A 22,206-nucleotide genomic window follows, 5' to 3' on the forward strand; every position below is an offset into this window, starting at 1 on the left:
TATTACACCAGAAAAAGATGCTGATTTTACCAGTTTTTTTACCCCTTTTGCATTTTCTGACATGTCTGAATAAATCTACCCAAAGACCTGGTTCTTTGAGAGATTTAACTTCTGGTCCTGCATGATTAGCGAGTTCTGTAAGTGGACAATTAGTGCCAGGTTTCCTAGGTGCGCTGATATTATGCAATAATTTTAATACATTGAGGACAGGGTCAAATGTCAGGGGAAAATTAGGTGGCTTGTTCTGCCTCTGTGGGTTGTCTACACAAAACACAGGCTTCAGTCCTTCTACTCCCTTCTGCTTTGAGCTCAACGTGTATTTCTAGTGGCAGAGCTTGATTAACATCCTGGCCACGTATAGATGTGAAGAGCATTTAAGCTCCGAGGTTGTTTTCTGCTTCCAGGGCTGCACAAAGCAACAGTATCGCAAGAACTCCAAGGATCGGATTTTCATTTTGCAAATTGTCCGAGAATGTTCTAGCTGCAAATATGTGTTCGCAGGAGGAAAGAAATCTCATTCATATCTAAGGAAAAGACACGGAAGACTGAAATTCTCTTGCCATTGGGGACTTCATACTGAATGAGAGATGGGTGGACAATGATTCCTCATCAATAATATTAAGGTGTCCTCCCAAGGCCTCGTCCTGTAAAAGCTAACCTTATCTTAAGCCCTTTCCCTTTTCAGGCCAGCAGATACTCAGCACAGGAGCTGACACAACAAGCTTACGTGTTGTTTCAAGAAGCTGCATTCTTACTTGGCAGGCACAGGAGGAGTTATGTCAAGAGCCGCTTATTTCTAATATTGTACAGAGAATTCCTCCCGCTGTTTCTTCCAGATGCTGAACAGCTCATTTATTTATTTATTCGGATTAGCTGTATTAAAATATAACATGCTTCCAAATGCTTTTCTCCCCAATTCCCCAAGGATGGCCCTTTCTCATGGGGATGCACGTCCTTAAGTCTTTTAACATGCTTAACTCCCACTGCTTAGAACAAGGGTAAAGTTCCTGACTCCAGGGTACCCGGGATCTCACAGAAAGCTGAAAGCACTTGGTACTGAAGGAGTCAGAAGAGGAATGTAGCATAACACGGGGCAGGGAGAGAGCAAAATGTCTGCAGCTTTGCCAGTGACCGTGGCACTGATCTGACTAGCGAGCACCTGAGCAAGGAATTCTTGAGTCTTTAAGCAGGTCCCTGCTGGGCTCAGAACGAGGAAAAGGAACGGATGAGTGAAAGTGACCCCTTTGAGCCTTATTTGATGATGACTTACCTAGTTTTGAATTTTATTAGACTCGCATCAAAGCGCAGAGACCTTCCAAACAAACCTAGGACGCATGCAACCTTTCATTTGGTGTGGATTGGAGATGTGGGAGGGTGGTGGCACAAAAAAGAAAAGCTCTGGCTGGACCCTGAGGCTGGCTGGCCACTTGGGTCAGGTTTCCCTGGGCGAGGGGCTTTACTGAAATCCACAGCACAAAGGGAAGCTGAGAGCGACTCCAAGCAGGGCAAGAGCCAAGAGAGTGGTTTCACTGTGCCCTCTGAGCTGAAGCGACTGCCTTTCCAGGCGGGTGGAGGACAAGCTGCCTTGGTGGCATTAGAGGACCAGTTCCCCACCCGGTGCAGCCCAGCCGTGAGGACCGGTGAGCCTGCCCAGCTGAAGATGCAGATCCAAAAAGCTGCCTGTTCTCTTCAGCCAGGACCTCACCAAGCCAGGACCTGGACGTGAACAAAAGAGGCAAGACGTGGTAGGAAAACATTCTCGTCCACGGTCCCTTACCAAAAAATAAGCCGAGATCTGTAAACACTGTCCCAAGACCTGAGCCTCCCAGCCTCAGCTCTCCCGGCTGTCGCATTGAGATTTAGCTTTTTCGGGGGGGGGGGGGGGGGGGGAGGGGGGGGAGGGGAACACAGAAGCACAAAAGGCTTTACATGTGGGGCTGTCTGCAGGTATCCGGGCTGGAATCAGCATGGGGTCTTTGTAGTTTGCTCTTTCTCCCCCGTTGCACCTAAATCAGAGCAGTAGGAACTTTGAAACGGGGGAATACAGTGGAAAAAAAACCCTTTAATTGTCAGGCAAATGACTTGCAGCGGCCGGTCTCTGGGAATACTGTCGGGCTCACCACCCGCTGGAGCCATTCGCTGTCTTTAAGGGGCTTTGTTCAGGCTACCGGCACTGGGAGACACCGCTCCTCCAAAGGTCTGGCCCTGCTTTACGCAATGCTGTTTGTTTCACCTGGATCCGTTCAACTGTTGTATCACCTGCTTCTACTTCCCCACAAAAAAGAGCAACAGCCCATTAGCGGAGCCACGAGTTTGCCAGCCGACGCTGCTGGGCACGGCCAGACCTTTAGACGTCCTCCCCGCTTTCGTTGAGGGAGATGGTGTGTATCTTGATGGTTGGCACTTTACAGTTTTCATGGACGAGGTTCCCTGAGGTGCCTGCACAGCAGCATTCCTGGAGGAAACCTTTACTTTTTGCTTTGGCCACAGTACAGTCTTTAGCAACCGCGGTTTTTGCAGGCACGCTTTGCACAGCGGAGAAGATCTTCCATTCGCAGACCCCGTCTGATTTGGAAATTTTATAGAAGGTTTCCCCTGAGCCGACAGGGATACGGACCACACCTTTGCCACTCTCCATGCTTTGGCTAGGGGGATGGTTGAGGTTGAAACTTGGGGATTGCTTCTTTGTTCCTTGCTTCCTTGGGAGGCACTGTGCTCTCAGGACGTTCTGGAACGCTTTCTTAAACTCTTGACTTGAGCATGGATAGATGATGGGATTGATGCAGCTGTTTAAATATCCAAGCCAAAATGTTATTTTAAAAAGTGTGTCCGGGGGTTTGATTGCAGGAAAGAAAGAACCTAAAATGGAAAATACACAGTGTTAAGGCAGAGGCAGTGAGAAATTGCAGGTAACCAAAGAAACTTAAACACTGGAAAAAAACAAATAAGATTCTGTTCTGTCGCTGAAAATTTACGACTCAGAGCCCAACTCCTGCAGGAACAAGTCTTCAGAATACATGGTGTCATACAACTATGTGGATGTTTTATCAGAAATCAATTCAAGACACCTACTTTATTATACAAGTGTTGTATTCCCATGTACAGCCAGAAAGGAAAGCAGGAGGACTGGTATCAAGAGCGGAAAATTGCTTCCTCCGGGATTTCTAATTCAAGATGAGTTAACCAACTAACAGTCCTATCTAGGAGGTCATCAAAAGGGGTTTCAAATGGCAAGAAAATCACACCATTTCAGAAGTCAGAGTAAGTGAAAAACAGGATTGCTGAGTTGATTCCTCATTTTGCATTCCAGCTAAAATTTAAAAATAATAAAGTATTGGGTATCCATTTTCCCTTGAAGCTTTTAGGAAATCTAACTATCCACAGTTTCCTGTCTCATAGAATGCATCTAAAATTCAGATAAGTTAAAGGAAAGGTTCCATTTTGCATCAGTGAACACTGGAAATTGTTTCATGGGCAGCCCTCGATGATAGATATACACTGATACTTGCAAGGTTACCTCCCAGGGATGATTCAAAGAGCAAGAGCTTTGATGGCTTCATAATAAGAAAAGTGCTACGGGGATTTTTATTGTATAGAAGGCAGGATAACACTCAGAAAAGTTGAAAACTTTTGACAAAGCTTAGTTAGCATATTGGTGACAGAGCCATAAACTGTGCATTCATTAGTCCTCATCGCCTTGGCACAACAGCAGTTGACTGCAAGTGACCGTGTGAATTGAAAATTAAATGGCATTACTAATACAACTTAAAAAAAATAGATGCGGGTATATGGTGAAGTAGGATTTCATTGTAAGTTATCTGCTGATTTAAAATCTTGGGAACGTTTTTCCTAATGGCAAACCTTTGTGCTTTTGTTTAACTGCAGCTTGATCTCCTTACTGCTTGGATAAGCAAGTTTCGAACTTTTAAATGATTTGAATGGGATGTCAGTAAATGCGTAAGAGATTTACCCGTGGAGAGGTGTTATTATACAACTACAGAGACATCTTTAAGATATCAAACCGCTGTTTATGGAGAATTGTTTAAAAATTTGTTGCTTTTCTTGAATGGCACTGGAAAGTGGCCGTTGTAACAAGATCCTGAAATTCTCTTCTTTGGTATTTCTCTTTGCTTAGAAATAAAACCAATATTGTCTGAATGTGAATGAAGCAGAAAACTAAACCGTGTGATGCTGGGGTGGGAATAAGTGATAACAGCATTTCTAAGACCAGTTTTGCAAAACGAATTTAGAACCAGTGAAAGAGAAAGATATTTGCCATATGTTGAAAGGCTGTTCCTTGCCTCCTTTAAAAGCAGAGAAAAAACCAAAGAAACAAACAAAAAAGTGGTTCTATCCTACCCATGTCAGTGATTAGCTTGGGCACAGGAGGAAAAATGATTTCCCAGAAAACATAATTGGCTGGTTTTGGGCTTTATCATCCAGTTTATATTAAACAGGACTTTTAGCACTGACAAATGCTTGTCTTCCTGCTTCCCCCCGGAAAAATCTTAAGCATGTGCCTGTTGAAAGAAATACTGTGGAAGTTTTAGGCATCGATGCGTTTGTCATCCTCTGCAGTTTAACTCTCTGTAAGCAGCTCCTAAGCTTTACAGGGATCGATCTGTGTGTTGGACCTCCTCTGACTTAGGAAAATCTAATTTTCTGATTTGCTATTGCAGTCAGAGGGTGTCATTGCATTCGGGGAGCTGGTGAACTTTGGTTGGAATCTTTTTCTTCCCATCTTTGTCAAACAAAGATACGGCAAGTGCAGCAAAGGCTTTCAAGTGGCAAAAGCCCGAGAGGAATTCTCAGGGTGTTTTTGCCTGTGTGAGAACGTATCAAAATTTTGCCTGGACCAGAGACACAAACAGTGCAGCGTGATTAATGACGTGCTCGTTCTGCCGAACACGGTCTCTGCTGTGAAAGGCGAAGCGATGTCCCCTGGCCGTGACACCAGCTCCTACTCCTCTGGGGCTCGTGGCCCCAGAGGACACCCCGCTGCCAGGGGAGAGGTGGATGGGGCAGGGTGAGAAGCCTTTCAGTTCTCTCTGGCTGGGGAGAGGTCCCCAAAGACCCAGGCCACCTGGTGTATGGTGGAGCAGCAGCCAGGCTGAGGCAGAACAGCCGCTGGCGACGCAGAACATGCCACAGGAGCTCGCTGCGGGTGCTGGAGCAGCTGAACCTCTGATTCCAACCCCAGTTACAACCCGGGCATCAAGCACGAGCCTCACCGCCTCCGTCATTGCCTCTGTGTTGCTCCCAGCTAGCTAGGTACAGCGGTTGCACTATCTGTTTCAATATCAACCTGTTTTTAAGACCAAAAATGTCGTGCTAAAGAAAGCAAATGCTGTTTTGCAGCGAAGCGTGAGCGAGCAGGCATATCCATGACCTAGAATTTTTCTCAGCAAATTAATGCTGCTTTCCTTTAGTGGAAAACAACTAAACAACGTTCTCAAAGAACTTTCTGGCTGAGGTCTTTGGCAGATGAAAAAAACAAAAAACTGAAAGGCTTCTAAATGCCCAAATCATGCTCAATTTTTTCTTTAGTTCCTCATTTAATTGCCGCACATCTACCGCTTTCCCATTTTGTGTTAAGACAAAAGGTGAAACAAATCTCAGTTTGGGGAATCGGCTGTGTGAGGCTGAGTGTAAAAATGGGTAAACAATAACAATTCCTGTTTGCTGCAACTTCTGGCTCGCTCTAAATGGAATGCTAGTGCCTTGCCAAAGCCGGTTAAAAATAGAAAATAGCCAGTGTCAGAGTTTGCCTCCTGCTCTTTTTTTGGGGTGGGGATCTGCATGCTAATTTATTAATGTAACCTTTTTTGGTTCATCAGTGTGGAGACTTGTTGCCCTGGAACAGCATGCAGTCAAAAGAGAGCGCAGCAGCTTGAACAGCGCTCAGATTTGCCGTCTGCACACCCCATCGCGCGCTGTCTTTAACGCTGCCTGTCCCGTGGGGGGCACAACTTGGGCTGTAGGACCGTCCCCTTGCTCTGCCATCCATTTGGTTGGGCCAGGCAGTGATGTTTCATCAGTTTGGATCGAATAAAGCTCCGTCTCCAGGCTTCATTATCCCTGTGTGTTGTCCTGTGAATGAAACATGGGTCAATAGTGAGAAATACGGTCGGTAGGGCTGAGGCTGGAGCTGGTAGTCAATGGACTACCAATATCTGTCACACAATATGTAACGGAGCTAGATGTAAAATCAGCGTGGAAATAATTTGGACCCTCTTACACACACCGCTGGCTTGTTCAACTTCCAGAGCAACGTAATCACGGTCAGCAGCTCTAAACCTTGAGCCACTGGATTGTTGTGGAGGGGACAAATCCACATTTCTCTCTGTCTGATGAGCAAAATCCTTCTGTACGCCTCAGGACTGCCGTGAGGAACTATTGACATCTCAGCATTTGCTTAGTGCCGCTGTAGAAGTGTGATGTCCTGTTCCAGAGGGCCATGGAAAGCAACTTGCCCTTCTACTGCAGACACCTGGTTACCCCTGGACCTACAGGAACCTGCCCTGATCTTTCCCGTTGTCCACCTGAGGATCTGGCAAAAGGGGAAAAAATACCGTATTCTCCAAGTCCTTGGGAAATAGTGTTGCTCCCCACAGAATGCTAGGGATGCATTCTTTCCTTCCAGGCCTTTAGTATTCAGCGATGTTGCTGTCCTGATTAATATCAGCGGGTGATGTATGCGGTAGCAAGCGGAGTTGTTCTCAAACCGTGCTGCTCAGCCCGGTGATGAAGGGCTCTGTTCTGCGCGCTGAGGCATGGCAATGGGCACTGCCTGGCAGGCCAAGGCAGATAGGTTCAGAGTAGCAATAAAACATAGGCTTTGCGGGTTATTTTTTAAAAAATAATTGTAATTAACCATGAGAGGAAACACCGGAATGGTGAATTCTCTCTTCTTCAAGGTGTACAGTAGAAGACTGTTTCCCACGGAGTAGCGAGGTGGCACAGAGAAGCCAGGTGGGACCAGGGCGAGCCGCTCAGAGCCCGTGCCCATCCAACCCTTAACGACTCGGCGGCTGCCAATTAGTGGCAGCTTGGACACTTGCCTACTAGGAGCCATGGCTGAGAAAACAGAATTATTAGAGCACCTAATTCTCCAGAGCAAGCTTTTCCAATTCTCTCGCTCTCAGCTGGGTGTGATCGTAGATGAGTGGAGTGGTGCCATCCAGGGATCCTCAACAGAGCTGGGGAGCGAGCAGCAGTCGAGAAGTGAAAAGTTTTCTTTCTTAAAACTGATTCTGCATCCTATTCACAAGCCTCAGTGTCTTCCCCGCTACACTGGCAGGAATAAAATGGTAAATAGTGGCAAAACTGGTAACAGTTTAGAGGCTTCACCTTGCATCCCTGCAGTCTGTGCTGGAGGAACAGGAAAGAAAACCTCAACAGATCTCTGAATGCCTTTGGATTGTGGATTAACTAAATGATGCTTGAATTCCTGCTTTGTTTTCAAAAGGTTGAGGACTCCCAAGTGCCAGTAGCACAATTCAATTGCTTGTGATATGAAAATTAAATAAAATGAAGTGTGCCCCTAGCCTCCTGAGATCCTTTGCCAGTAAGTATTTCATCATTCACCCCTGAAAATGTCAGGATTGCATTCCCTTCCTTCCACCATTTATTTCCCTGTTTGTCATCTCAAAGTTTCTTCAGATCTGAGCGAGAAGTTTTCCATCTACCTCCCGGTGAGTAAGAGCCAATTCAGTCACAAAGATGTAATTTGACTTTGTCACTTGTCAGAAGTTACAGAGCTGCTTGATTATAGGTTGTTTAAAACCCGGTACTGATGTTGTGCGCTGTTTCACTGATGGACAGCAGAGGGATTTAGAAGCTGCCAGACTACAGAAGCTTGTGTTGTTTACTCTGCATCGTCTCTCTCAGCACCGTGGGAGTAAGATCCCATCCATTTTTGTGACCCATAGAGCCTCGGTGGGTTAAAACCCATCTCTGCTGCTAGATCTCACAGCTCAGTTTAGCTTTGCTGCTTTTCCCCCCCCTTTTATTTTGGATGGCACCAATGCGATGCTTGAGTCGGAGCAGAGGAGAAGGCAGGCAGGCAGTGACCACGGGGGTGCATGGGTGATGCTGGGGCTGCACCCATATGCGACGAGGGAGCAGCAACAACCTGCAGAGCATCATGCCCGTGCATTCAGAGCTTGCAGTGAGTAGCTGCCTGCAGTACCTAGATGTCAGCAGCTGCAGGCTCCGCTCAGAAGACACCAGCAGTGCCTGTGATGCCTTGTGAGCAGAAAACCAAAGTGTTTGTTAGCATCATGTTACCAGGGCTTAAAGTGGCTGAGGGCATCAGGAGAAGTACCCGTTCTTAACTGTGTGCAGGAGTCAAACAAAAATCCTGGCATCTCTCGCCTCTGACGTGTAGGAAATACGCCTCTGTGCTCACAGCAACCTGGGAACAGGGACAGTGGTTTGGTTTACAGGGAGGCAAAGCTTAAAACTCAGGTCCTGGGATCTGCCCTAAAGGGGTCAAGCTAGAGGGCAGCAGCTATTCCAAAGCAATTTCCTGAAGGATGCAGGGATGAAGCACAGAGGAGCAGTGATGTCCCCACACAGATGAACTCTGTACCAGGGGCACCCTCGAACTCTCACGAGACAATCTGCTCTGCAAACATGGATAAATGCCTTACAGCCTGCGTTCCCAAGCTCAATGTTAGCACTGAACTTTATTCCATAAGAATGGCATTCTATACTGCATTTCGGGTCAAAACACAAACCACCCTCTGGAAAATATATAGATATATACACATGTATTGCCGCAGCCATGCGACAGCTGCGCTGGTACGTATATGCTGTCCCAGCACGTCTCACCCTGCTGCTCCCTTATGGGAAGTATTTTCTGTGGGAATGAAAAAAAAAAGGGGATCAGAGAATCCTTGACCAGGAGGAAATGCTTCTGGGTTCTGTACAATCTGATTAACGCAACAAATGCAGACCAGCGGTTCACAGACAAGAGGGAGGGTAAAAGCTGGCATCACATTTACAGCTGTGCCTGTCCCAGGGCCTGGAATATTGCAGTTTTCAGGATTCCAGGGGGGAAATGAGGGTGACTTTGTGCCTAGATATCCCCGAGTGAGAGTTTGTTTTTCTTCACAAGGGCCTGAGTTTGCTGCTTGAAGCGAGGAGGAGGAGGGTGCAGGTGCCTGGACACAGGTGGGAGGTGGAAAGGACAGGCAACAGGAGTGGGTCACTCTGGGGACGGTGCTCTGGTGATTTGGGTTTTTTCAGACCTAGTTTATGCTCTGTTTCGTATTGTAACCACTTAGGATGGATGATATTTCTGGCAAAGAGCAAACGTCTCAGCAAGCAACTATTTCCAGATTCACTGTGGGCAGCTGCAGATTTAGAAAGCTGATAAAAAACCATGGGAAGGTAAACTGAGGTTTTGTTACCCTTGTAAACTGAAATAATCACATTGTTTTACAAATCAGTTTCGTTGTCATTGAAATTCCAGCTCCCATGCTGTTACTGCAGTGGAATGATTCTGGATCTTGTTGCTCACATTTTTAAGATATTTGATATCTGTCCCGAAGCCCTCGCTCTCAGAGTCAGGCACTTAAACCAAAATCTTAGCTTTCCTTTAAAAATTAGAAAAAAATCTCACGCGGGTGGTTCGGGGAATAGTTTGAAAAGATGTGTCTGTCTCAGCCTGGCTCACAAGTTCGTCACTCTGCAGTTGACGGTCATGATTTTGGAATCCTTGGGGTTAGCAATACAGGAGTGATCTTCAGCAAAAGCTGAGCATCTCTCCTTCACGTACCCAAAATGAAGATAAATCCTGACATTTGCTGGGTGGGGTGGGAGCATCACTCATACCGCCTTTCAGTCACTAAATCCTAAATTGCATCACGACATTTGAGAGCGAGTGAAAAGTTACATTCTTGGCTCATTTACTCCAGGGACTTGCAAGCGGTGACTACACAAAGCAGGAACGTAAAGCAGGAATGTCTTGGAGACAAGGACAAACCCCTGACAGGTTGTGCGGGCAGGAGAGCCATAGAAGTGAGTCACGAAATGTAGCACAACTGCCTCTACTTTCTTTCTCTTGTTTTCAGTGTAAAAGGCTATTAATATCGCCAATCCCTTCCGCTGCTTTGCTGGGCTATGAGTCAGTGGGACACAACGTTTCGGGACTCGGTAACGGTGGAGAAATGTTGGCCACGGGGATGTCAGCAAGATCTTTGCCTTTGGCTTCAGTCTAGCTGAGTTTATGGAAAATACCCCTTGCGATTAACACAAAAACCCCAACACCCCCCCCCCCCCCCCCCAACCCCAAATTTGCCAAGGAAATACCTTGGCTATTTATCTTCATGGCTTATTTTCTCCCCATTCAATGGCTTAACACACACACACGTGCTCCCTGACTCAAGGAGTGCAGACATCCTTCTTCTCCCTGACCTGCGTTCCAGAGAATGAGCTGAGGCTTTATTCAGTTTTGGTCTTTTTTTCCTTTTATTTCTTTTTTTTTTTTTCTCTTTGTCACTGTGAGAACGTAGTGAAATGCTGATGTGGGGAATCTAGCTCTGAATATTTCCTTCACGGCCGGAGTTCAGCATTTTCAGAAGTGAAAACTTTGTTGAGGGTTATGTTGTCAGAGGTTTTATTCATTTTATTTTATTACATTGTATTATTATCAGCTCAACAACGAAAAGAAGGGGGATTCAGATCCTTGTTTCTCTGAATACCTGGACATCCCAGCCGTGACAATGTCGAAGGCAGGGTGCAGGCTGCTTGCCTTATTCTCTGCCCTGCAAGCAAAGGGGTAGCAGGGACAGGAGGATCCTGTGCTTATATTTACTAATATCACTTATATTTACTAGACCATCCATCCAGTTCTAAAGGAGAAAAGAGGTGATTCATTAAAAGGAGTGAAGCTATTTCCCTTCTGCATGGGGAAATGCCAGGACAGCGATTCCCTGCAAGGCTGGTGCTATTCTGCACAGCTTCCCAGGAAACTTTTGCTTTCTCTTCCGTACTTTCCTCATCAACAGACTCCTTTACCCTTCCATCATGTAAACACCTTCTCTTTAACCCTGCCTTCACGGGATAAGACAACACTACGCATCGCTTCGATATCATCAAAATTGTCTCAATTCTGCAGAAAGCGGCGGTTTGTTCAGCACCTGGTTAACGCGCAGCTGAGGGCTCCCAGCGCCCTGCTGCCGCTCACACCGTGGCTGCTCCCATTACACCGCTGCTTAAGCTACGGGGGACGGATGAATCACAAGCACTGCCTTTCTGTGCCCCCCCAAAAGACGCTAAACCCTGTATTTAACCTGCTTTCAGAATCTCACACCAGTTGGAGCCTGTGTTACTCTGAGACGCTGTTCCCAATTTTTGCTCATTAAAACGCCGCTGTCTGCAGGAGGCAGCAGGAAGGGAAAGGCGTGAATTGCAGGGTATGAACTTCAGGACAGTAGCAGTTATTTGAACTCCTGCTGTGATAAGACGGGGTGAAGCAGACACCCTAGCTTTTCTTCCCTGACCTGCCTCTGTCATGTTCTGGCTCACGATGACAAAGGAACATGGTCCGAAGCCGGTTACTTTGACAGCGCGTGGGCAGGACGCAGGGTGCCTTGTCCAGAAGCTGTGGGAGCTGCTCTGAGCGTGTTCTGTCAGCAGAACACATTGAATCAAGGCTCAGACGATCGTGAAAAGGCCAAGAGGCCTTAAAGCTGTATCTGATAGGTGTTTCACCGGTACCAAAAATGAGCCAGGTCCTGGGGGAGCTTCACCTTAACAGGCAAAGCGGGAGCTTTGTGTTGTCCTGGCATTGCAACGCGGAGGGGGACAGGTCAGTCGTGACCGAGGTAAATGAATTCCTGCGTCTGATGTTTCTGTCATGTCTGGCCAGCTCTGCCTTCCCAGGATAAGTTTCCCATTTACGGCTGACTGGACTGGGTATGAACTCGTGCCTCTGGAGCCCAAGGTGCTATAGGTACATCAGCCACCTTATTAAAAGATATCGCAAGTGATGATACAGACAGCAACTGCAAACCTCACTGGGGAACAGAGGGATAAATCCACCAACCTCTACGTGTTGGTGCATGTTCCTACTCCTTCCCCCGTGACCTCCTGACACATTGCATCCATGGCAGAGACAGAAAAAGGCATTTTTCTGGTTTACCTCTAGTGAAAGTAGAGAGTCATTCATTTTGACTCTAGTCAAACAACTACCACTAAATAGTAATTAGAAACTAGCTGCAGCCGGACACATAGACAGGATTAGAGGATTCCCATGACAGTGTTTGTGTCAGTTCACAAGACTGGTTTGCTGCTCTACTACAAATATAAATCCCTTCCAGTGTATCCTCTTTTCTGCTCTCTCCATCATGAGAGCAACTGTCAAATGCTAAAAGCCTTCCTCTCTCTCGCCCAATTTAGTAATCTGAATTTTTTTCCCTGTGATGTCCTGGCTCAGACTTTCCCTTTTTTCTTTTTTTCTGCTTTTGAAAGCAACATCTACAACCAGATTTAAGCTAGCTTGCCACAGAAAGTGGACAATGGGCAAAGCTCTGTGGGTTTGTTTGCTTCTGAGGGTTTGTTGAGATGAACCATCCATCAAACTTGGGACCATTTTTGTAATCCCCAAACCTTTTTTTCTTTTCTCCATCAGTTCTGTGCATGTTTCACCTCAAAATGACCTGTAAGCACTGTCACCTATGTTTCTAAGGCGAAACCTGAAAAATTCCCAGAGCAACCCGTGCCTCCCAGTTACAGGAGAGGTCTGCTCTGTCAGTTGTAACCTCACCCCCAACGTCACCTTGAAAACTGGTGCCATCACCTGGGGCTTGCACCGAATCTCTGAACTCTTCTAGCCTGGAGTATTTCTTACTATATCTGTCCACCTGCCTATAGCCCTTTCTAGCAACTGGAAGAGGAAAACAACACACCAGAAATGAAAGAAACATGCCGTGTGGCAAATGGTTGTTGCAGAGGGCCAGCGCCCAACAAGCCTTAATTGTCCAGATGAGCCTCATCTGTGGCTGGTACCCACAAACCCTCTGCCCAGGGGCTCAGGAGCTGCATATAAGCTCAGGCTTTTTTTCTGTGTCCTCTTTGAGGGATGTAGACAAGCTCAGGCTTGTTCTTTCCTTGCTGTGTTTTGTTGTTTAGTGTCTGGTGATTACTGGAATGTCAGCACAACCTGGTCCAGGTGCCTGCTCTACCTGCTGCAGCTCAGGTAGCGTGAGTGTGTGTTTTTTGGGGGGACACACACAGGTCCTGCATCTCCTGTTGTCCCCCCCTGTTCCTGGGCTGCCCTCCCTCCTGGAGCAGCCCTGTTCAAGTCCTCCCAGGACCCTGTACTTGGGTTTCTAGTTCAGCTTTGTGTAGCCCCTCTTTGCTGGTCCCTCAGAGAATATGGTTGTTCCAATTGGAAAAGCAATGTTGCTTATTTTAGTGCAGGGCTTTTTTTGCCCCAAGATTGTAACAAAGTATTTTTTTTGCCCCAAAATCCCAAAGAATTTTGTTTTCCCCTGAGCTTTTAAAGAAGGTTGTTTTTTCTTTTTCCCCTGAGATTTTTAAAGAAGGTGTGGGCTTTTTTTTTCTCCTGAGATTTTAAAGTTGGGGTTTTTTTCCCTGAGATTTTAATTAAGTTGGTTTTTTTTGGTTTTTTTTTTTGCCCTGAGATTTTAAAGATTGGGTGGGGTTTTTTGCCCTGAGATTTTAAAGGAGGTTGGGGGTTTTTTTCGCCCTGAGACCTTAAAGAACTTTGGGAGGAGAAGCAGGATTTCACTTTATAGCTCACTCGGGGGAACAAAACCCACCCTTGGTGATAAGAAGGTTCTGGCTAATGTAGAAAACAAAAACGCAGCTCTTTCACCTGCTAGTCCTCCTAGTTAGATCATAGGCCTTAATTCCCTTCAGTAAAGCAGTGTATTCTTGTTCATGTAAAGGAGCGCATAGGGCACAATTGCCTGCTCGTGCCACCTGGCTCGTGCTCCTAGCTATTTGGAGTGCTTTAGTGTACTTAAGTTTTGAGAAAGGAGCCAAAGGTGCAGTAACCAAGTGTGAAGGTCAGCACTAAAAAGCTTTTATAGCTGTTCTTGCCATGTAAATTAATGTGAGGGGATGTTACATGGGGATGTTCGAGCCACTCATAAGTGGCTAGCAGTTGGGAATATGGTGATTGAGTGATGCAGAAGAGAAATGAGACTAAGGAAGTGATGCAACAGGTGTAGATGATATGTGAGAGCAATAGCTCTAAAGTGAGCAGGGAAACATCCTTTTCAGGTGTCTTCTCTGGAGGGCTGAATAATAATAGATTACTTGGGTGGGGTGGGATGCTCTTGTAGCCTGCTTGGTGCAAACCTGGACTAAACAAGTGCTTAAGGAGGCAAGTATATCCAGAAACTAACATTTCCTTCTCTTGAATATACCCCTTCTATACTTCTATGGAAAAGCGGATGCCTAGTGTGGAATGAGGCAAGACTGGTGGACGTAGCTGAAAATCTGTTTGCAAAGCAATTGCAGGCAGCCGCAGGTGTGCGCGGACACCAGGCTCGCTCTGCAGGCTGATAGCGTTGGGCACGATTGCTCCTTGCAGAGGCATTTGTGAAGGAGTTGCCTAGTAAACGTGTTTCAGCAAGGGTTTTGCAGCTTTTTGGGGTACTAGCGAGTCGAAGGAAGGTCTGCAGAACAAAAGAACATTTCATACCGTCAGACTTCTGCTGTGGAGCAGAGACAGCGCGTGAGCTGGCTAAGAGCAAATGTCACACAGAGGCTGGTGGGCATAGGCAAAGGTCCTCACAGTTCTTGCTGGCTCTTAAATAAACTCCTGCTTAGGTGCTGTTGCTGGCTCTTACCCTGCATTTTGGTCAGCCTAAAGTGTTCCCTAAACTACCATGGAAAAGGGCCTCTCGTTGCACTGGGAAAGCTACATGTCTGGAGAGGAGCTGAGATTTAATTAGGGGAATACAAAGACAGCAGATCTAGTTGGGACAATAGTTTTTAAAACAATTTGTGGAGACGTGTTAGGTTCAAAGAAGTTTTTACAGGAAAACTGTGAGACTAGGGACAGATCCACTGTTCGGCTTAAAGAGGGAGAGAAAGGGCATGCAGAAATGAAAACCTTACTTCTTCCAGGGGACATCAGCTGTTTTGACACCTTTATGTTACAGAAGTTTTGTGAAGGGTGGGCTTATGCTCCAGCATGCAGAGAAAAAAACAAGTCTTAACCTCATTTATTTTCATGCAACAGGATAATTGTTCCTTGGCTTACTCCATCAACATCAAGGCCAAGTGAGAAGAAGGTGTATTGGAGGACTGGACTGAAAGCCTTTGCACAGACACTTTGTCTGCAATGAAGCATCCAAGAAGGTAAGAAAGACATTAAAAATTGCAACTGGCACCCTTACAGACCAATTTTAATTAAGATATTGTCTTATGGCAGGGTTACTCAAATTGTTTCTCCCAGTTAGTTTTGGCAGATCTGCCGATATGGCTCTCATGCCTTTAACCCCTCGAGATATCCTTCTGTCACTCTTGCCATACACCTCAAACGTTTCTACCCCCATTCATTATACACTTTAGCATGCCTGGTGTTTCTTGTTTTAGAGCGGTTCTGGGCTGGTAGAGTTGATGTTAATAGATGTGAGGATCTTGAAGATGATGTAGACCACAGTAAAATAAACTTATGTTTTGGGAACTTCTGCATAAGAGTGATAAGCACCTGCCAGTTGTCTGAAGTGGTTTGTGTTGCGTAATTTAAGAATGTCTCATGGGGCCATTTATAGGTCTGTCCCATGGCCACGAAGCTGCAGAGCTGCTTTTCTGCACAACAAATTTCCCGTTGCCCAGCCAGCTGTGCACTGAACTCCACGGCTGCCAATGGTTCCAGCAACGGGGTGTTCTGCACACCTGAAAACTGACCTCTGCCACCAATCCGGTGTGTGATCCTAGATCACACAGTGTGTGATCCTAGCCGGATCACTTTGCCTCTCTATGCCTACCTTCCCCTGTTGGCAGGGAACAGATCTGAACAGGGTTACTACCTGTAGGAAAGTGGTTTGCGTGGTGTAGAGTGCCATATGCAGGCATCTCTGGGTCAGGGTGGAACAGCCTGTGTTTCCTCGGTATTTTCTTTTCTCAATACTTTTTTGTGCCACTTGTCTGTTTAATAGCTTTTTGTCTCTAAATAAAAGTTGCAAATAGGTTTTGAAGTACTTATTATATGCTTTAAAAATAACCTAGTAACCCCACAAAGATAGGGAAACGAACCTCAAGAAAGCTCCCTTATAAGGGATCAAAGGAAGATGCAAAGCCACTCTTGAGTCCAGAAAATGTCTTAAATCCAAAGCAAATTAATTAACAGCAGCTCTGTGTGGGCAACCACGTTTGCAGATGAAAAGTGTGTTTAGTGCGTTCTTGCAAACCCTTTTTGGGTATGTTTCAGACATCTTGGCAACCAGCATTCCAACGTGCTGACATCCTGGCCAACACGAGCCAGGCCTTTCAGGGCTCCTCCTTACGAAACATCTACACATCCCTTACTCCAGCACTTCCTAGCACTGACCGACAAGAGACGATTGTGTGTTTTGGGGGTTTTCACATGACAACATTAGCAACAGGATTTTGTGAAGCCATCTGGTCATCTTGGTAAATCCAGTAGAGCTTAATTGAAAAAAGAAGAGCTTTTTATAAGTTGTTTTTTTTTTTTTTTTTTTTTAAATAAAATCCCCAAATTTATATTCCCATGCTTAGGTAAGGCTGTTTTTAATTTTTCTTCATTGCACACATTGTTCTGTTACTAGCTAAAACTTCCATGCAACCTCACTTTGCTTTTCCTGCACAGCAGAAGCCCTTTCCGTAAGAAAAGCTACTGAAATGAGCAAATCACAGATTTAAAGTTCCATGTTTCAAAACCAAACAGTACAGCTTCTGCAGAGCAAACTTCAGCGTGATGTGCCGCATACGTCACGCTCAGATATAGGTATGAAATTAGTATTCTGCTTTTAAATCCTAAAATTGCATCAAAGGTGTCTGAGCAAGGTTTAATTAAAATTCTAATTACTTCTTTATATTTCAGTGATAGCAAAGCAGAACAAATCCCTGACTTTCCTCCCCTTCAGAATTACAACTGGTGAATAAATATTCATATTCAGCGTGATGGTTGAAGCCAGTGTTTGGCCAGTGGGCTCAGTGGGTTTCCACAATAGATGCAAGCCAGAGAAGTATAAAATTAGTTTGAAGGGTCCTCACTGCTGTCTTCTGACTGCTCATACGGTAAATTAAAAAATACATCCTTTTCATTTGGAGTATGGCACATCATAGTGTGAGTTTCCTGATAGGAAGCTGATTTTTTTTTTTTTCCTTATAGTGGGAAGTATTTAGGTGCTGAGCGCTCCAGGAGGGTCTAGCCCCAGGTCTGTGAATGCCTACTTGGACCTTGAATACGTTTTTATCATCTTGACCTTTTCCATATTTTTATTTTCACCTTTTCCATATTTCTATCTGTCTTGACCTTTTACATGTTTTTATCTTGACCTTTTACATATTTATATCACCTGAAGAACTGGCTGCCAACAGACATAAACAACACATCTTATTGTTCTTAGAGCAGAGCTGGTCAGAAATAAGTCCTAGTTCTGAAAGAGTATTTTCTATATGGGAAAACCAAAAAAAAGTGCTAAATCCTTTCTGACACTTTCATAATTTTGTGTCTCATCACCGGCGATGTTTTGTTTCATTATAGACTCTCATTTTTTAGGTTCACTGCTTTGTAATGGTGAATATTTTGATTTTGACAGCTTTGCAATAGAAAATTATTCCCTCAGAGCTTTTCTGATGGGCATTATCCTACACGGGCGCAAACACAGCCCTCCCTGTGGGGAAGCTGCTGTAAAAGGTAGAGGGTTTTGCTTTACTTACCGAGAGGCATCACTACAAAAAACGGAAGCCAGCAGAGAACGAAGCATCCCACAACTATTCCCAGGGTCTTGGCAGCTTTCTTTTCCCTGGAGAACTTGAGGAGCCGCACGGAGAAATGATGCTTGCTCTTGGGGTTGGATGCCGATCTGCTGGCCTCGGGAGCATTTTTGCGATGGATCCGTAGGGTCACTGCTTCAGAACGGGATCTCTCTGTCTTCAGACCAGAAGTCAGACCTTTGTTTTCCCTTTTGGCCACGACGTACACTCGGCAATACATCACCAAGATAATAGTCAGGGGGAGGTAGAAGGAGCCGAGAGCAGAGAACAACACGTAGCCAGGCTCCTCGGTGATTTGGCAGATGGTCTCGTCTTCTGGGGCTGGTTCCTTCCAGCCAAAAAGAGGTCCGATGGATATCACCAGAGACAGTGCCCAAACGCACAGCAGCGCCAGGAGGCCCCTCTTCTCTGTCACTATACTTGGGTATCTCAGCGGGTAGCTCACCCCGATGTATCGGTCTATCGAGATGATACAGAGGCTCATAATGGAAGCAGTGCAGCAAAGGACGTCAACAGCTGCCCAGATGTTGCAGAAGATTCTCCCAAAGACCCAGTAGCCCAAAATCTCCATAGTAGCTGAGAAGGGCAGGACAGTGGAAGTCAAGAGGAGGTCAGCTACGGCCAGGTTAATTATATAGTAGTGGGTAACACTCTGAAGATGCCTGTGGCAGGCTACAGAGAGGATAACCAGAATATTACCCAAAACCCCAAAAACAATCAGCCCTCCTAGTATAACGCCTAGTAGAATGGCCTTTGAAATGTTCACGGGCCCCACAGAGTGGGTGCAGTTGGAGCAGTCGGAGGAGTTTCCAGGGAGGAATGCCATGGTGAGTGTCTGGTAATGTTCATGCAAGGCCGTTGTACTTCACCCCCTGTTCAGGTAGAAAGAGTGATGAGATCAGTTCTTGGAAGGTCCCACAGGCAACATTTGCCTGGCTTTGCCGGGGAAAAGAGTTTTTAAGAACGTCTTAGAAGTGCAGCACCAGGGACAATGAGAAGGATCCAGAAGCATGTTAGAAAAACTGCCTTGCTGCCTAGGGTTTTACCATGATAGCACAGTCAATAGCCACCATTTCCAAGTCAAATTTAGCTCCTTTTGCATTTTTCTTGGGGTGCAGAAGTGAGGCTACACAAAACTGAGGCTATTTATCCTGCTTTCCAGGATTATGTGATGAGAAATATTGGAACTGCGGGTTGAAATCATTTCTGTCTCTTTGGGAAGATTCCATATTTAAGTAACATGAATATTCCAGAGGGCCTCAAATTTAAGAGTGACCCAAGAGGGAAATCACTGATGCTTTTAATTACCTTCTGGCTTGGAAACCTGATTAGGTGGAGATGGCTGCTGCTCTTCCTGCTCAGCAATGTCGTTTGAGATACCTGCCACTGCCCATCTTCAGGGTCTGAAGTGTCCATCAAAGCTTGTCCGTGCTGTGGAGCAGTTGTCACTTGAGGTCCTGGACTGCAAAATAAGGTTCATTTACATCAGCTTCTGGCTTGCTCTGAAGGGGAGAGTGAAGTTTGCTGTATCAGGGATGCATGCTCTTGTGCTTTTTGCAGATCATCAGCGCCCTGAAGGAGACAAAGACACAAACAATATGATTCCCAGAAGCAACGCTCACTTACTGCTACGGTTCCCATATAAGAATAGAGTGGGAGGCTATTTTAGGGAGCCTTCCTCAGGCTGGTTTCAGCCAGTGGAATCAACCTTTTTCAGCCCAGTATTGTTTAACAACAGCTAAGAGACCAGCGTGGATTTTGGTGCCTGAATTTTCTCACCACGTCCCCAGCAGCGGTCCGTTCCCCTCTAAGGGATAGCAATCAATTCTAATTAGCAGTTCACCTGCAGAGACCAGTTCTAGGAGAGAGAGAAACCTGTGGGACACAATTCAGGTCTACAGACTGAGAAGCAGGTTTAGAAGTCCAGAATTGAGTTGAAGATTTCTTTATTAAGTGACTCCTTTACCCACTGAAATGCTCATTAGCCCAGCTAAACTGCCCGTTTTAGAAATCTATAGGGAAAAGCAATTCCTGCCAAGCAGAAGATGTTGCAGGGAACAAGTTTCCTACTGAGTGACACAACATTTCAGAGTATCTGGAAGCCAAGCTCAGCTTTAGCTGACTAAATATGGAGAAAAGGTACATCAGATGGAAAAGTGAGGGTGAGCCTGGGGACTGGGGCACGGGGGGCACGAAGGGGAACGCTCCGAGTGTGGGCTGAAAAGCCTCCCACAGCCCCTAGGTGTGGGTATAGTATTTGCATCCAAAATACTGATCAGACGTGTGAAAAACCACCGCTAAGGCTACCCCTGTTAAAGCTGAGGTAAGGTAAGGCTCTGTAAGCGTCCCAATATTTAGGTCTTTCAGAGAAGTTCCTGGGATCGCAACTGTGTGCAAACACTGAGCAGCAACAACTGCCACAGAGCTGAAGCTCAAACCTGAATTTTCTGGCAGGCAAAGGCATTTAGAACTCTGACCCCCTGAAATTCCCAGTTCACAAGCAGGGAGGATGGGGGAGGGGAGACAAAAAGGTGTTGCACTGTGGGAATTCTCCTTCCGTGCAGTGAAACGGAATGGGATCTTCTTGTTTCTTTCCCGTGAGAGGGAACAAGTTGAAGAAAAGGACAGATTTTACTAAGCACATCTATGAAAAGCGACTGTAGCATCGAGCATCTCTAACAATTATAACTGTGGTTGCTATAGGGCTGATGGTGGGCTAGAAAATTAAGAAATTATCAGACTTGATTTTTTTTAAGCACATGAAGCAAAACTTCCCAGTAAGTCAAGGAGATGCAGCAGAAAGGACCGACAGATTCATGCTCAAACCTGACCAGATAATACTCAGCTTGCGGAGAGGGATGGTTGGGGGAAGAGCAGACCCCAGACTCCTGTGCCTGCCCCAACCCACACTCACCTCTTCAGTCTCTAGAAGGCAGCACAGCTCCTCTGAGCATCTGGGAAGGAGATCCACAGCACAACGCAGCAGACTCCTCTCTTCGTGCAGGGTTGGGACTCAGTGCCTGAAAATCCACCGCTTTTCTCCCTTTATTTCCCCACCAATATTTTGAGGGCTCACGGTTGCACTGATTCCCTGTATCCCAACGCTTGTGAGGGGCTTGGCTCCAGCATCCCTCAAGGGATCTCCCCCCAGTTGCAGTGCTCAGCTCCACACTGTCAAGGAGCAGCAGTAACTTTACTGCTCTGCTGATGGCTGATGTAGCAGGCAGTATCCTTGCCATTACCGTAATCTCCTGCCATTCCCGTATTGCTCAGAAAGAAAGAGCACTTCATCTGATGACAAGTGGTATTTAAAATATTTATTCCCCCCCCCTGCAAGCTACCTGTTCCTGCAGAGATCAGAGAACAGGAGCCAGCTGACAAGCTCCTCTTTATAGGCTAACAACTAATTCTTGTGATATAAAAAGAGAACTACCTGCCAGGCAAACCGAGCATGAAAAAAATAAGAAGGAAAGACAGACACACTGACCAGGCAATCTGTGTGGTGGGGCAAAGTACCAGGGCAGGCAGCACAGCTAAATGGACATGGGGGTTTAGGTTTTAATCTGCCTTGAGCAGAATGTGCTGTTGAGGTGAGGTTGATTTTTTCTGTGGCTTTTTAAACTGCATTTTTTTAAAAAGTGCCCCCAAAAATGGTGTCCTGAAGTAAAAGGAGGGAAGCAGAGCACAGGCTGGGATTTTACAGCCAAAGGAAAACAATTCCTGCAGCCGCAGGGAAGCAGATGAGCTATGTACCTGTTCTTGCACAACAGTCTCTCCACCACCCGCTCTGAGGCAGTAACTTTGAGAGGGAACGTTTTCTTGTCGGATTCATGTGTTGCATGAACAGAGGTAAATGTAAAAGCGATGCTCAGGCTCCCCCAGGAGAGCATCGAGTGCAGAACTGGGCTTCTCGATAACCCTCATCACTGTTCCAGCATCTCTAGACTCTGCTTTCTTGGATAGCCATTGCTACTAGAAGGGAAAAAATATAAAAGCAGCTAACACAAAATGTGCAATTTGTGTAGAGTTTGGGAAAGCATAGTCATCCTGACCTTATTGCAGTTCCAGCTACTGTAGCATTTGCAGTTGCTGATGTTGAACAAAAGACCCCCCAAGAGGAAATTGCAAGGGGGGTGGGGGTGGAAGAGATGAGAACTCAAACTAATCTTGAGGACCTTGTGAACTGCAGGAATGGGAGGTGATTTCTAATGGCTCAGCTTCCATTTCTCCACGGCTTTCTTGGCACCTGCGCTA

The 22,206-nt window shown here is 46.0% G+C and overlaps 1 protein-coding gene across 1 annotated transcript; it reads right to left on the reverse strand.

Moving 5' to 3' along the window:
* Nucleotides 1-1,958: 1,958 nt before the first annotated feature.
* Nucleotides 1,959-21,078, reverse strand: ADRA1A (adrenoceptor alpha 1A). Its single transcript, XM_005234242.4, has 3 exons — nucleotides 20,867-21,078; nucleotides 17,896-19,524; nucleotides 1,959-2,859 (listed from the first exon to the last, which is right to left on the reverse strand). Exons 2-3 carry the CDS (start codon nucleotides 18,776-18,778, stop codon nucleotides 2,348-2,350), a joined length of 1,395 nt encoding a protein of 464 aa, XP_005234299.1. The 5' UTR covers nucleotides 18,779-19,524; nucleotides 20,867-21,078; the 3' UTR covers nucleotides 1,959-2,347.
* Between the last annotated feature and the right edge of the window lie 1,128 nt (nucleotides 21,079-22,206).

The sequence above is a fragment of the Falco peregrinus genome, chromosome 17, assembly GCF_023634155.1.
Source record: "Falco peregrinus isolate bFalPer1 chromosome 17, bFalPer1.pri, whole genome shotgun sequence".
NCBI classification, from domain to species: domain Eukaryota; kingdom Metazoa; phylum Chordata; class Aves; order Falconiformes; family Falconidae; genus Falco; species Falco peregrinus.